The sequence below is a fragment of the Pelobates fuscus genome, chromosome 4 (assembly GCF_036172605.1).
Source record: "Pelobates fuscus isolate aPelFus1 chromosome 4, aPelFus1.pri, whole genome shotgun sequence".
NCBI lineage: Eukaryota > Metazoa > Chordata > Amphibia > Anura > Pelobatidae > Pelobates > Pelobates fuscus.
This window is the reverse complement of record NC_086320.1, coordinates 282,447,854-282,463,967: the sequence shown is the minus strand read 5'-3', so window position 1 is coordinate 282,463,967 and position 16,114 is coordinate 282,447,854. Positions and strand designations below refer to the sequence as shown.

The following is a 16,114-nucleotide window of genomic DNA, read 5'->3' as shown; positions in this document are numbered from 1 at the left end:
TCATGACATGTCACACATGTCATGTGTCCTTAAGGGGTTAAATATCCCAGATCATTTCTGGTTACCTTAGTTTGAGTATGTATCCTTAAATTGTGTCATCCACTAAAATGCGGAAATATCTCTTTGCCACCTTTGGATAGTTATAAATTTCATTTTATTTTGCCTGCACGTAGAGAGATTTAAAATATTTACATACCTGAAAAGTATGTTTGACTTTAAGCATCTTAAAAATTGTGAACCTTGGTGGAAGATAGATGATTTTCATTCCTACATGAATTGCTTTCCATTTTGTTGGTTCATTGCAGTGGTTTTCTTAATTATAATGTGCATCAACAAAACCGTAATGGTTATACAAAAGAACTTCTGGCCTTAGAATAGCTTGGTGATCTAATAATTTGAATGCCTCTAAAAGCAATCTGCATCGTAATTTGAATTCACATGTTAGTATAATAAATCTAGAAAACCATTATTATAAGTAGCAATGTGTTGCATTTTAACCTAAAGTAGAAAGTCGACTTTCAAACTCAACATCAAATTCTAGAGGCTTCTTTTAAATCGCTTTGATTACCCACATTTTTAGATCAATTTCAGCCAAATCTGTGTGAAAGAAAGCTTTCTATAGAACCAGCATATTTTGAAGATTTGCTCTAAAAAAAAAAAAAGAACAGTCATGGGTTGGTATATATATATATTTTTTTTTTATTATTTTTAGTGGTATTATTACTTAACATTCAGAGGTGAGTATGTGTGTGAATATATATTGTGGACCATTTCCCCCACTTTCAGACCCCCTGCTGTTTGCATTTTAAAAGTCTAATCTAAAATATCTAGTGTTATATAGCCTAAACCTCCAACATTGTTGGTAAATTATCTTCTCCTTCTTTTAGCTAGTGAAACCTGCAATGACTTTCACCCGATGTTCTTCACTCATGATCGAGCCTTTGAGGAGTTCTTTTGTATTTGCATCCAGCTGTTGAATAAAACCTGGAAGGAAATGAGGGCAACTTTTGAAGACTTCAATAAGGTATGATAGAAAATCAGTCATTTCATTTGCTTTGGGTTTTTTTTTTATACGTGATTTTGATACATTTTGATTTATCTAGGACTCCATTTACATTGATGCAATTGATGAAGTAAAATTTTCTCAGAAAATGTCTGATTTAGTACGCGATCCTTTGTCGGTGGTTTAAAATTGATGGTTGCTTTAACCCCTTAAGGACACATGACATGTGTGACATGTCATTATTCCCTTTTATTCCAAAAGTTTGGTCCTTAAGGGGTTAAAAAAGGATGGAAATACTTATATTTATGTTTCTTTAAATAATTTCAATAATAATTTTGCTCAATTGTTTTTCAGTTATCATGCCATAATTGATATAGACCAGTCTCCTGAAAAACATTGCGTTAATTAATACATACCAAATTATTCTAGAGAATAGAAAATAAATTATGGACATTATTGGTTTTAAAAAACATGAAATTATGCCATGACATGACCATAAACCATAAAATTACAAAGTGTGAGAGAATCAAAACCATTTACATCTGCATCTATAAGTTTTCAGAGGAGAGGTTTCTGTCACAGCAACCCACTCCCACCGTAACACCTTAACTTATCTGTTAAGATTGCCATATTTTCTTAAAAGCTACAGAGAGAGGCAAATGGTTTGGTTTTGTATTTACTAATAATGGCTCTGGTGGATAGTCTATGTAAATTTTTTTGAATTAAAGTGTGTGTTTAAGACAAAATTACAGATTACATTTTTTTTTATGTTTTAGAACATTTGAAGATCCTGCATTTTTTTTGTCATCGTCAGTTTTCATAAAGTTTTATGCATTTGAACACATCAATATATTCGTTTCATATTTAGTGATATTCCGCAGTTAATATTGCTGACTGGTAGGCTATTTGTTCTTTTATATTTGTGTTAATGTGGTTACATTGAATAACCATGGTTTTGGTTTATGGTAAATGCAGTCTTGTGGTGGTTGGTGATGCCACCATTATGTGAGACAATTCTATACAATGCCTACAACTTTTCTGTTCAAACCATACATTTAAAGGCATGGTTCCAACTAGACAAAACTTTTATGGACCAGCAGGTTAAGCAGAAAACATAATGCACAAACAAGGGGTAGTCCAATCCAGATAAACTCTTGAATTAGGAACGTGTGCTTGTGGTCTGACCGTTTAAAAGTAATAAACGATAATGCAAATAAAGACACAAAATGCACTGACATTTGTGTTATGCTGCCTAGTATTGCTATCCTCTTGAACAGAAAAAAAATCAGTATATCTTTTTCCACTAGTGCCAATGGGTATTATTTCTGCCAAAAAAAAAGGATTCATTAAAACTTGAACATGTATTGCTTTTGATCATGAAGAAGGTAGGTGGGCAGAGTAGAGCTCTGTTCAAATTGTATTTAGATTCAGTACGCTGTAGGTGGTGTGTAATAGGCGTCGGACGGTCAATGACTCCAAAATTAATGTCATGTAAAACATATCTAATGTAAGATGAAAGAAGGTGCTACAAAATGATTACGGTCTTCACAGAGTTTCATAGCTCTTTCCCTGGGGTTAGTGCACAGTGTTAGTTTAAAGTTAAACTATGGAGTCTTCCTTAGAAGCTTTACTAAAGTAATTTGTCTTTGTATGCCTGATATGTTTAAATTGGTCTTCACATCATGTACTTCCCTGCTGCAGAATAGCTTTCCTACAAATGGCAGGGTGCAACTTTTTGCTGTGCTTTCTTATGGCAAATCGTTAAAGGAGCCCTCCACTGCCACATAGTAAATATATAAATAAATTGCTATTTAGTAAATATACCTCCAGTGAATACATGTATGAGCTTTTCACGCATGTATTCATTGGGGGTATATCTTGAAAGAGCTTGCTAGGGCCGCAGATCTTATGAACTGCAGCCTTAGCAAACCATTCCCTTTTGTCCCGGCCACTTCCATTAGCTTTTAGGGTGTGGAGTGGTCCTTTAAAACCGGAAGTTCTATAGAAGTATGTTGCCCTATAAAATGTGTTGGGCATTGTGAGATTCCATGTTTTATTTGTGGGTGGGTAGATGCACACATCTTCTCACCGTCGATGAAGCATCTATCTTGAATGAAGCCAACACAATCTTTGACCTCAGTATTCATTCGCTGGAGATTTTGACAAACCTTGTGGATAATTCAAAGTTATATATATATAGTTATATATAGAAACTTTTACATTAAAAACATAACCCACCAAACCTACCTATCAAAGGTCATTTCATATTGACTGTTTATTACCGCTTCTCTAGATTCTGAAAGTAAAATTATACAATTATATATTTTACATCTAGAGATGTCCTGAATAGTTCGCCGGGAACTATTCGCCAGCGAACATAGCTTGTTCGCGGTCACTTCGGCGGGCGAACATATGCGATGTTCGGTCCGCCCCCTATTCGTCATCTTTGAGTTAACTTTGACCCTGTACCTCACAGTCAGCAGACACATTCCAGCCAAACAGCAGCAGACCCTCCCTCCCAGACCCTCTCACCTCCATGACGAATAGGGGGCGGATCGAACATCGCATATGTTCGCCGGCGAAACAGTTCCCGGCTGTAGCGGTACTTACCCTTTCCAGGGGCCGGCCGGGGTCCTCTGTTCAAGCCGCGCGTGGCTCATCCGACGGCTGCAACAGGAAGGCGGGCAGTGACAGCGAGAAGCGGTCAAGTGTCCCGCCTGACACAAAGAGCGCGCCGCGGGTCTCGGGAGCGCTCTTAATGGGACAGTGGGAGCCTAAATTGGCAAAGGCCTCCCATTGGTCCCTGTCATGCCGCACTCCCCATACACTTACCTTTTGGGGGCGTGGATGTGACAGGAACCAATCAAAATAGATGTTAAGATATATATACTCACCTTTTTCCCTTAGTTCCTTGCCCTATCGTGGTTTCTGTTTCAGTTCCCTCTAGCGCTTGTTGTATTCAGTTGTGTTCCTTCGTACTAGACCTTGGCTTTGTTTTCTGACTACGTTATCTCTTTATCCTTATCTGTTCTGTTTGCCAGCTTGCTGTTTACTGTGTACCAGACCCCGGCTAGTCTCTTTGTGCCCTTGACCTCGGATCGCTCCTGACTCTGTACTTCTCCTATATACGTCGAGTCCGGCCACTCTAAGGTCCAGTAGACGTATCTCCCCTCTGTGTTGTCTTCTGTTTAGTTGAATCCTGCGTGTTTGGGTATATTTTCGTTACATTACGATAGGGCCATGGACCCCGCAGTTTTGGCTCAGCAGATGGCGTCTCATGAGGCTAGATTTGTAGAGCAGGATCATCGTATGGATGTTGCATCTGTTACCCGTTCCCGAGAGACCTTGGTCTAACCTGTCCATGGATTTTATTGTTGAATTACCCCCTTCGAATGGTAACACAGTTATCCTAATGATAGTAGATCGGTTTTCCAAGATGGCTCACTTTGTGTCTCTTCGCAAGCTGCCCACGTCTAAGGAACTGGCACTTATCTTCGCTAGAGAGGTGTTTCGGTTGCATGGCATTCCCGTATCTATTGTGTCCGATAGGGGTAGCCAATTTATTTCCAGGTTCTGGAAAGCCTTTTGTTCAGAAATGGGTATTACTCTCTCATTTTCTTCCGCTTACCACCCCCAGTCTAATGGAGCTGCTGAACATGCCAATCAATCGCTGGAGCAGTACCTTCGTTGTTTCGTATCCCACCATCAGAACAATTGGGCTGACCTTCTTCCTTGGGCTGAGTTTGCTCGGAATAACACTACTCATGATTCTTCCGGCAAAAGTCCTTTTTACGTTGTCTATGGCCAGCATCCCGTTGTTCTTCTGGCTGCTTTCTCCTCACGGGGCATGCCAGTTCTGGATGAGCATTTGGCTGGTTTGCGTAATACTTGGGAGCAGGTTCAGCGTTCTTTGGTGGATTCCGCTGCTCGCCAGAAGGTGCAGGCTGACAAGCATCGCAGGGCGGCTCCTTCTTATGTCGTGGGGGACAGGGTTTTGCTTTCAACGCAAAATATTCGCCTCCGGGTGCCTTCTATGAAATTGGCTCCCCGCTTTATTGGTCCTTATTGTGTTTTGCACAAGGTTAATCCTGTTTCGTATGCCTTGGGTCTTCCTAAGAATCTGCGTATTCCTAATGTCTTTCACACTTCATTGTTGAAGCCTTACGTTTGCAACCGCTATACCTGGCATACTCCTCCTCCCCTCCTGTCTCTGTGGAGGGTCATGAGGAGTTTGAAGTTTCTGCCGTTCTTGACTCTCGTTTCCTTAGAGGTCGACTTCAATACCTGGTGCATTGGAAGGGCTATGGGCTTGAGGAGCACAGTTGGATTTCCGCTGACGCTGTTCACGCTCCTCGCCTTGTGCGTTCCTTCCATTCTCGTTTTCCTGCGAGAAGCGGTCATGTGTCCCGCCTGACACAAAGAGCGCGCCGCCGGTCTCGGGCGCGCTCTTAATGGGACAGTGGGAGCCTAAATTGGCAAAGGCCTCCCATTGGTCCCTGCCATGCCACACTCCCCATACACTTACCTTTTGGGGGCGTGGATGTGACAGGAACCAATCAAAATAGATGTTAAGATATATATACTCACCTTTTTCCCTTAGTTCCTTGCCCTATCGTGGTTTCTGTTTCAGTTTCCTTTAGCGCTTGTTGTATTCAGTTGTGTTCCTTCGTACTTGACCTTGGCTTTGTTTTCTGACTACGTTATCTCTTTATCCTTATCTGTTCTGTTTGCCGGTTAGCTGTTTACTGTGTACCAGACCCCAGCTAGTCCTAGTTTACGCTGTCTCTTTGTGCCCTTGACCTCGGATCGCTCCTGACTCTGTACTTCTCCTATATACGTCGAGTCCAGCCACTCTAAGGTCCGGTAGACGTATCTCCCTTCTGTGTTGTCTTGTGTTTAGTTGAATCCTGCGTGTTGGGGTATATTTTCGTTACACCGGCGAACTGTTCGGGACATCTCTAAAATTTAACACTAATAGTTTACTAATCAAATACAGAGTTGTTAGTAGATTTTAAAACCTATTCACATGTTCGTTATTTATTTAACATTTTGGCAGATGTCACATTAGAAATATACAGCCAAATGTGTCCAAATGCAAAATTAGACAGGACATTCATAACTGCATTATTATCTATACAATTTTATTTTCATTTATTTCCTACCATATTTTCAAGTTCCCCACAGGTCTGCAGAGATAAGTGGCAGTGCACATCACTGTCTAATAAGTAGCTAAAGCTGTTGGAACTATACCAGTGATGGCTAACCTTGACACCATAAATTGTTTCTGGACTACATTTCCCATGATGCTCAGCTAGCTTTTAGAGTCTAAAAGCTAGCTGAGCTTCAAGGGAAATGTAGTCCAGAAACAATTTATGATGTCAAGGTTAGCCATCAATGAACTATACAAACAACATTGTAAGTAGGGGTAACATGTTCGTGTTATTGTAAAATCATATGACAAACGTTTGGTAGGATTTGGTTGGATCCCAGGTATTGAAAATATGATTTGGACCAGAATTCAGATTAAATACCCAATCTAAACTATATTTGTTACCTATATGTCATGCAAAGGACAATTGGGACTTAAGTGAGTAAATTCCTTGTACTGTTTGTGTATAACTGCTGTTGTGCGACACATGCTGTCTATTTACTTCTCAGAAAATAATTGTACAAATACCAATGATATTGCATGAATATAAGGCTTACTGCTAATGGCATGTTATTATTATGCATTCTGATGTATGTAATTAAGTACATCCAGCCAGCGCCAACGTAGAATGAAAGTTGTTTTTGGTATTTTATGTATTTGTTTTGTGTGTTTGAGGCTTGGCACAGGTTTGTTTCGATTTGAAACAGTTGGCATTCTTAACTTGTCTCTCTTTCATTAACATGTAATTAGAATTGCTGTATAATACCACTTGCTTCGCATTTTTTAATTTTTTTATTATGTTAGGCAGTGCATAACAGACTTTTTATTCTGGTGAGCAATTTCGAGCTAACTGTGGGAGTCTGGTTCGCTCAAAGCTTGACTGACAACAGCTGAATCAATTTTATCACTCTCTCCTGCCTTCCAGTCCTCATCATTTTAAGTTGCCTGGTAGCGCTGCACGACTATCAAAAAGACAAACACGGCCATTCACTTGTGACTCTGTGCTTCCACGTTATCATCTACCAGACTGTTCATTTAATTAGTTGGCCTGGAAACTATTTTATAAACTAATGTGAAGTAAACATTCTTCTTGGTCACATAGTGTAATAAAGAAAAACAAATTGCTGCTCCATTACAATTGGACAGGCAGGCGTCCTCTTAATTTATCGAACAGAAGTTTTTAGTCTGAAAATAAAAGCAGATTGAATGGCCAGATTTAGAAGCTAAGACTAATAATAAATTATAGAACTTGGCCTAGATGTCATGTTAAACTTCTACAAAGTGGTTCTCAAAGGGTTATTCCTTTTGAGTGGGGTGACTTTTACTGTGTAATATACCCTATTGGGTCAAATCCCTCTATTTGCAGTAAACCCAGTTAAAGTTTTACTGACCTTGAATCCCAGCGCTGATTTTCACGCCCCCTTGACATCACAGAGGCCTTGTCTGGTCCAATCACAGGCTTCTCATTAAGAAGCCTTTGGTTGGACTGTGTTCCTTGCTCAGAGCGTGCGTGCACATCTGAGGAAGACGGAGGTTTTATAAAAAATAAAAAGTAATATACTGCCTGTAATGGGGGGAGAAGGCGGGAGATAGCTCATAGTGGAAGCGAGAGATAAATCAATCTTCCCCCTGGAAGGCGCTCTGCCTGCAAGGGAAAAGATGATCATGCCTGTCTCCAGCTCGCTGACGACAGATGCAAAATATGCACAAAATTAATATTCGGCAGTGTTCTGGACTGCCAATGTCATGTGTGCTGCAGTGCAACTAGCCCCAGGTGCAACTTACCACCATGGCCACTTCAAATCACTGGTGGTCATGGTGGTTGGAGTAACCTTTTAACTCTGTGTTGGGATCCAAAACTGTTAGTTGTAGAAGTGTCCAGTGATTGGAACAGGCATATTCATGTTCACTAGGCCACATACAGCTGCCTACAATATATTGGTTACTGTCACAGCACTGGAGTTGAAGCATGTGGATGTAGGAACACACTGGTGTTTTAAATCAATATATTTATTTATAATGTTAGAGTTCTCCTCTGCATTTTAAGATGATTGGACCCCCGGTGAAAATAAAATTAAAGTTAAAGTGTTATTCTAAGCACCATGACCACCTTTAGTGATTTGAAGTGGTCATGCTGCCTAAAGTCTGTATCTGCATCTGTATCTTCGGTTTGAAATTCTGCAGATACTGAGTTTAAGCCCTGTGCAGACAGAGGTGTAAGTCAACCTCTGCAAACGACAGTCCGGAACACAGAATTGCATTATTAAGCTGGGAGCAGTCCGTTCGCCTGGTAGCAGTCCAATGTTTTTTGATGAGGAGCATTCGAAGACTTCAGCCGAATGTGAACATTTTCAATAACTGAAGGTCCTACAGAGGAAGTGCCTATAGTGGATGTCTGATTGACAACACCTGGAGGCATTCTTAGTGACAAATGTAAACTTACCAGTTTCTCACAAGCAACAATTCCTAGATGCACCAAGACCACAACATTCATTGTAGTTATAAAAACAACTGCATCTTATAAAATTATTCCTGTTTAAATGTAAACAGATCAACAATATTGAAGGGTCTGCAGGATTAGTCACTTAGACCTCGATTTAATAAGCTTTCCAAATGATGTATCTACACAAGTCATAATTAAAGTCTTGTGCATTATTGCAGATAGTCATTTGCGAAGTTTTATAAACATTATAGAATCATTTGGAAAGTTTATTAAATCGAGGCCTTCATTATAAATGGAGCCTAACAAGGGAATTGTACATTTTAGATCAAATAGTAGTCTAACTGGAGAAATAACCACGATCTATGTTTTTTCCAATTTGTTATCTTTGGTCTAATATTCATTTTCTATTTTGGTCAATTTTCCACAGTTTCGGGAATAGCCTCCACAGTGCACAGCTGGCCTCAAAAATACACACACAAAGGGGAATTGTGAAGTCAGCTCATAGCATTCACTTCTCACAGCAGCATTTGTTTTGTATTTAAGGGAGGAATAAGAATATATTTTTAAATATAAATTAAATGATTAAAAAAGGAAAAAGTGTCAGGATCTTTCCTTGTGTTTAATGCATTTTTTTGTTTTTGTTTTGTGGAGATAATTACAATTGATCTCAATGACAGTTGCAACGTAACCTTTGTAGGAGAAGGTCTAGGCAATTTTTCTTTTGCTATTTTGACATCCCTGACACGTTGCTAGGTGTGAAAGGGTTAAAACCTGTTCAATCGAGAATTGACAAGATATCATCCTCGCTTGGAAGAATAGGATGACATTTGGATGACACTCCACCGAACGTCATGTGTTTTTCTGCATGCTCTATTATACTCCGCAGAGAATAGAAAGGGCAGGGGGAATTCATAACGATCGCCAAGGGACTTAAGGAAAGGTCTACAGATGATCTCTGTAGAGAGAAGTCTTGCCCTCATTATTCATGGTTAGACCACAAGTCAGGACTCCAGGTACCCAAGTCCCACCAAATGTTTGACTGTAGCATCCTGCCACTCAAATAGAATGATTCACACTAGCACTTAAGTCGATCCTCCCTGTCAAAGCAATGGTAGGAGGAAGTTCTCCCTTTGGAAAGCTTGGTAATAAATTCATGGAAATTAATGCATTTTTCATCTGCTTATGACAGTCTGATAAAAATATGAAAATCATTTGCATTTAAGTTAAGACGAAAACTGCACCGCACCAGTTTTTCATGAATGCAAATCTCAACTGTATGTTTTTAAGCTTTTATTTTGCAGAATTTTACTTATTTTACTTTATTTATTTTTTTTTGTTTATTTTCTGATAGGGCATTGTACCATGTTATATTCACAAAGATTCACAATTACTGTCATTTATTCGGATGGCAAGTTACACATACACATCGTTGGAATCTCCAGAGCCAATTATTTGTTGGTCTGTGTGTTTTTTTTTTTTTAAAGTGATTCTTGGGTACCCTAATCTGCCTTCCTGTTTTACTACTTTTGGTATTTCACAGAGATTCAAAGCTGTAGAACACACTGATAGATGTATTATGAATCACAAAGCTTCACAGCATTAGAAGTGTGCGGAAGAAGAATCGGGGGTGAGGTTAAGACAACACCCCACAAGGTAGAAGAAGTGAAAAGGAGTGGAGAAAAAAAGCAGAGTTCTGCTAGGAGAGTCATTGTACAGGGAAAGCAATCCAAAAGGAATTGTACTGGTTCTCATGCAATGCAAAAACAGAGGTCATCAGAGGCTGTATACAGTATCTAGTGCTTCAAACTCTTCGTGCAGCAGTCCATCTGACCATGGGAGGTGGCTATTGATTCCTCTAGTCCCTGCAGCCCTTCCATTTAATTCACCAACTAAATGCAGAGGGCACCCCCTGTGAGCACCTGTGAATCACAAGTGATCTGACTGCTAAACCAAAGACATCCCACTGAACTTTAAATACTGCTGTGGTGGTAGGAATATGGGAATGGAGGGACACATTAATCTAGGCAGGACAAAATCTAGGCAGGACAAAACTCAGGTGCCCCCCTCACCCACACCCAACCCTTCCCCCCCACCCCGCCTTCTAAATACACACACACACACACACACATTCACTGACAGATACGCATACATTAGCTAACAGACACACACACACTCACTAACAGACACACTCACACTCACTGACACACACACACACACTCACACACTAACAGACACACTCACACTCACCAACAGACATACATACACACACACACACACACTAACAGACACACTCACACTCACACACTAACAGACACTCTCACTAACAGACTCACTAACACACACTCACACTCACTGACATACACACTCACACACTCACACTCACCAACAGACATACACACACTAACGGACACACTCACACACTAACGGACACACTCACACACTAACGGACACACTCACACACTAACGGACACACTCACACACTAACGGACACACTCACACTCATTAACAGACAAACATACACACACTCACACACTCACACTCACTAACAGACATACACACACACACACACACTAACAGACTGACACACGCACACACACACTAACAGACACACTCACACACTAACAGACTGACACTCATCCACACTAACAGACTGACACACACACACACACACACTAACAGACTGACACACACACACACACTAACAGACACACTCACACACTAACAGACTGACACTCATACACACTAACAGACTGATACACTCACTAACAGACAGACATATACACACACACAGACATACACACAGACACACACACACTCACACACTGACATACACACTCACTAACAGACATACACACACTAACAGACTGACACACTCACACTAACAGACTGACACTCATTCACACTCACACTCACTAACAGACAGACATATACACACACACACACACACATACACACACTCACATTAACACATTTTTTTATTTACCCCCCCAGCCTCCTTACCTTTGGGAATGCGGGGGGGGGGGTTCTCTATCTCCCTGTGCTCTAGTTCGGCTGCCGGTCGGGCTGCTGGCGAGGGAGCACTTCCTCTTAGCTGTCTGCTCAGCTCCCTCGCGCGCTGCAGAGTGAGGCTGGGAGCCACTTGCCCGCCCGCCCTGCAACCAGCCCAGCAGCCCGACCGGCATGTCAGTTAGCCGCAAGGCTAACAAGACATTTGCCCTGGGCATTTGGGGGCAGCTTTTTTGCCGCCCCCTGGAAAATGCCGCCCAAGGCAAATGCCTTGTTTGCCTCACGGCTAAAACGTCCCTGCCCACATCATAAGTGTCCCCCAATGCATTGCTCGCTATAACACTTCCCCTTCCATGTTAGAGGAGTTGTGTAGCTCTTACATTTTACCTCTATAAACTCTTGTATGGTTCTGTCCCATGAAATGCAACTTATGCAGATAAGTTATCATAAACCACAAATGATCAATGCTTGTTGCTTGCACATTGATTCCCACAGAAAGTCTACACAGGATTTGATAAATGCCGATTTCTGGTGAGAAGACACAAGAGGAGCTGCAATTATTAGGTCCATGGAGACTGCTGTTGTGCTTACAAAAACAGATATCCCATGGTACATTGCTTTAGATTTTTTATTCTTCTGAAACTCTGTGTTTTCCCAGTTTGTCATAATGATGTGATCCTACCAGGCACCTCATCTTCACCTATTACTATTCCTCAATGCTTCGTGTTTTCCTTACAGTATATACTCAGAGGTGCGTGGCATATTGCTTTTCATTGCTTGAGTTGGTTCTGATGGAATTGTCAGTTGGCACAATACCAAGTTTACGCTCCTTGATTTCACTCACTTATCAATTCATAGGATCCAGATGAGCAGTTTGTAGATTGCAAGACTCATCATTGTGATCCAAAATATTGTTACTCGGTTATTAGCCTGCCCCGTTGACTAATGATAAAAGATGTCAGTTCGTAACAGCTCTGCCCTGCTGGACTGTTGTGTGATAAATGCGGTTTACTCTCCCGCATAGTTTGTTTGCTGCACACTGTATTGATTCATTGAAAGCTCTTAGGCCTGCAACACGTTGATGACCATAAGCGATTGTTTTAAAATTTTAGGCAGGGTTCCTAAGTTGATTTTTGTGAAAATAGCTGATATAAATGTATGTACGTTGAGTACTCATACAACAAGATGGTTGTTTTTTGTTTGTTTTGTTTTTTTAATTCTGTCGCCTGTTCATGGGTTGTAATGTCCACAAATAACTTATTGACAATTTATGTGTCATTAAACTCTGAATGTTATCTTTCGTTAGTTCAGAAAATATAAAGGTTATTAGATTGAAGTGTTGAATTTAACCCCTTAAGGACACATGACATGTGTGACATGCCATGATTCCCTTTTATTCCAGAAGTTTGGTCCTTAAGGGGTTAAAGGGATCCTATAGTGCCAGGAAAACAAACCCATTTTCCTGGCACTATAGGTTCTTGGAGTGCCCCCCTCCTTTGGCGCTATAGGGGTTAAAACCCCTTCATCCACTTACCTTAAACCAGCGCCGGGCTCTCTCGGCGCTGCTGACCTCTCCTCACCCACTGACGTCAACTCCCGAGTGGAGCCGAATGCGCATACGCGGCCAGAGGTGCGCGCGGGCACATTCAAACTCGCCTATAGGAAAGCATTACTCAGTGCTTTCCTATGGGGATCTTATTTGACGCTGGACTCCATGAGGTCATCTAGTGTCAAATATGTGCGATTTACTCAGTGTAAATATGTGCGATTTACTCAGTGTAAATATGTGCGATTTACTCAGTGTAAATCGTGGAAGTGGCCTCTAGTGGCTGACAGCCACTAGAAGCTGGAATTAACCCTCAATGTGCAGGGTTAAAACTAGAGGGACCTGGCACCCAGACCACTTCATTGAGCTGAAGTGGTCTGGGTGCCTATAGTGGTTCTTTAAGAAAAAAAAAAAAGGAAAATATTACAATATGTTAAGTGCTGATGAAGAGAAGTTAGTCTTGGAACAGAGAGAAATTATTATCGATAACATTTATGCAAAAGGTCAAGCAGTCTGGGTTCTCGAAAAATATAGAGGTGAGTTATGTGGTTTCACAGAATACATAGTATGACTTTATTTATAATTGCTGGCAAAGTTGTCAATGGAATTCGATTCCTATATGACTCAGTGGCTTCGAGTAGGTTCCATGATGGCAAATGTAAAATGGTAAGCCAAAAAAGAGCGTTAACATCCAAATGAGGGGAAAAAAGCAATTCCTACATTTATTTCACCATGTACATCATTGTTAATATGGTTTATTTGGCAGCATATAACCATGACTGAAGACGGTCAAACATGACACTGCTGACAATTGTAGAGCATCGTATGTCTTTAATTCTACACCTAACTGGATCTATCGTATATACCTGCCACATTACATGGCAAGATATACGGCTATGTATAATGTTCAATTTAGTTGTGTAAAAAAATCCTACCCTTTCCATTTATTTGATACATTGTGCTGCAAATTCTCTGGATATCCAGCTTACACTTGTCTGAAAAGTCTAGAAAATGGTTGAGATTTCTCAGCCAACCCTGGTCTTCCCTTTGCATTGAATATCCTATATATATATATCTCCTAAACTCCTGATGCACAGGCATTAATTGGGATTTGTGTAGTGGTCTTGGCTTTACATTGAAAGGTGTATTATAGTTGCATGTGACTATTTTTCTAAACATTCTGCCACAAGAACACAAAAGCACAACAAAACACTGCTTTCATTTCTGGTAACTGTTGAGGTGAACATTCCTAATTGTTATTGGGGATTTGGGATGTTATTTGTAGAAAGAATTTAGGGCTGCTTGTTTACCTTGGTGTCAAATGCTGCTGCTGTTTGTATTGATTTTGTACATTTTTGACAATACCTCAATACAATTCAATTCAACTGGAGGATTAGCAATCTAGGAGAGAATAACAGAAGTCTAATCATATGACATGTTAGTTTGCTACTATTGTTGGGTCGGGTAGTGTGTTATGCTGCCATCTTGAGAGAGGGAGGCAGGCCACATCCCTTTAACCCCTTAAGGACACATGACATGTGTGACATGTCATGATTCCCTTTTATTCTAGAAGTTTGGTCCTTAAGGGGTTAATCATCTAATCTACGTCAGAATTTGTTAAAATAACCAGACTTTTAAAAATAAGAATTGTCCTGTACTCACATGGGTAAAACCTGATCAGTACATTATAAACATTAATTAGTTACAATTCTGTCATTCAATAAGAATAATAATGAAATACTGCATGAATGTATAACCCCTACTGAGTGCTTTGGTATAATCAGTATGTTAAATAGGCACTTAACTTCTTCTAACCTTGACATAGAAGGCAAGATAAAAATTAAAAAAACAAGACTGCACCTACTCTGAGGATATTCTGGTAGAAACATTTTTTAGGTAAGGCTGCTTTAATTATAGCAAATAATGTTTTTGTAATGTTTATCAAGATTATTTTTAGACTATAAATTCTATTTTTTGTGATTTTTTTTACGTTTTTTTTTTAAATTAATTTTGTTTTTTTTGTTTTTGTGTTGTCATTGCAACGCATGGTCGTGTTCACATATAAAGAGTAAAAATAATTTTATTTGAAATATAGAATATCACATCGCAGCTTTTTCAATGTGATGCTCCATGTTCATGTCCACTTAGGACACAACCTGGCCAGACGGCTTTGAAAGAGAAACATTGTTTTTGTTTTTCCACAAACGATGGTTAATGACAGAAAAGGGCAGAGTTTATAACAATAACTGAAAGGTGGTTAAAATGGAGGGAACCCATTTAATCCAGAGACGTGTGGGTTTCTAAATGTAATTTTATTTTATTTTTATACCTCACAAACACTTTTTTTTTCTTTTTTTTTCCAAATATAGGGGATGAATAAGCAAAATGTTAAAAACCATGGGAAATAAAAGTGCCCCTTTAAATGTCCAGCATTTTAGTTAAATTGACATTGTCACTTCTGAGGTTGCACATTTTCTTGTGTGGTAGTGTTTAGGCTAGAAGGGTTTTCTATAAATGTGCTACTGTACTGCTTTAGAATACTGGGCCCCATTTTTGTTTAAACTAAAGCAACAACCACAAAAAAACGTAAACTTTTCAAGTAATCTTTTCAAGTAATCTGCAACCCAATCCTGAGTAAACATGGTGCATGCACAACAGCAAATTTGCATTGTTTTCATTTCCAATGCTGCAGGGACAGCATCTGTGTCCCACACTCATTTAAAATCACTTAATTAAGATTACACTGTCCCTTTAAGGACTTATTCTTACCCGATGCTCTATCCCCTCGGCTCCACTATGCTTTTTTTTTTTTTAGTTCCTGGCTGTATAATTGACAGTAACTGCACTAGGCATGTGCTTTAACTGCTGAGAAATGTTGTTGCTAATTCAGTGGTATGCACTGGCTTTGTCAGGGTACAAGGGCATACTATGTAAATTAAAAACCATGCAAAATATTTTTTAAACCCT

At 39.8% G+C, this 16,114-nt stretch overlaps 1 protein-coding gene across 3 annotated transcripts in view; it reads left to right on the top strand.

Moving 5' to 3' along the window:
• The window catches only part of ELMO1 (engulfment and cell motility 1), a 381,378-nt gene that overhangs the window by 240,636 nt on the left and 124,628 nt on the right, over positions 1-16,114 (top strand). For all 3 annotated transcript variants that reach the window (XM_063452154.1, XM_063452153.1, XM_063452157.1), the window contains one exon: positions 888-1,024. In XM_063452154.1, coding sequence (XP_063308224.1) covers positions 888-1,024 — 137 coding nt within the window. The remainder of the gene's footprint in view (positions 1-887; positions 1,025-16,114) is intronic.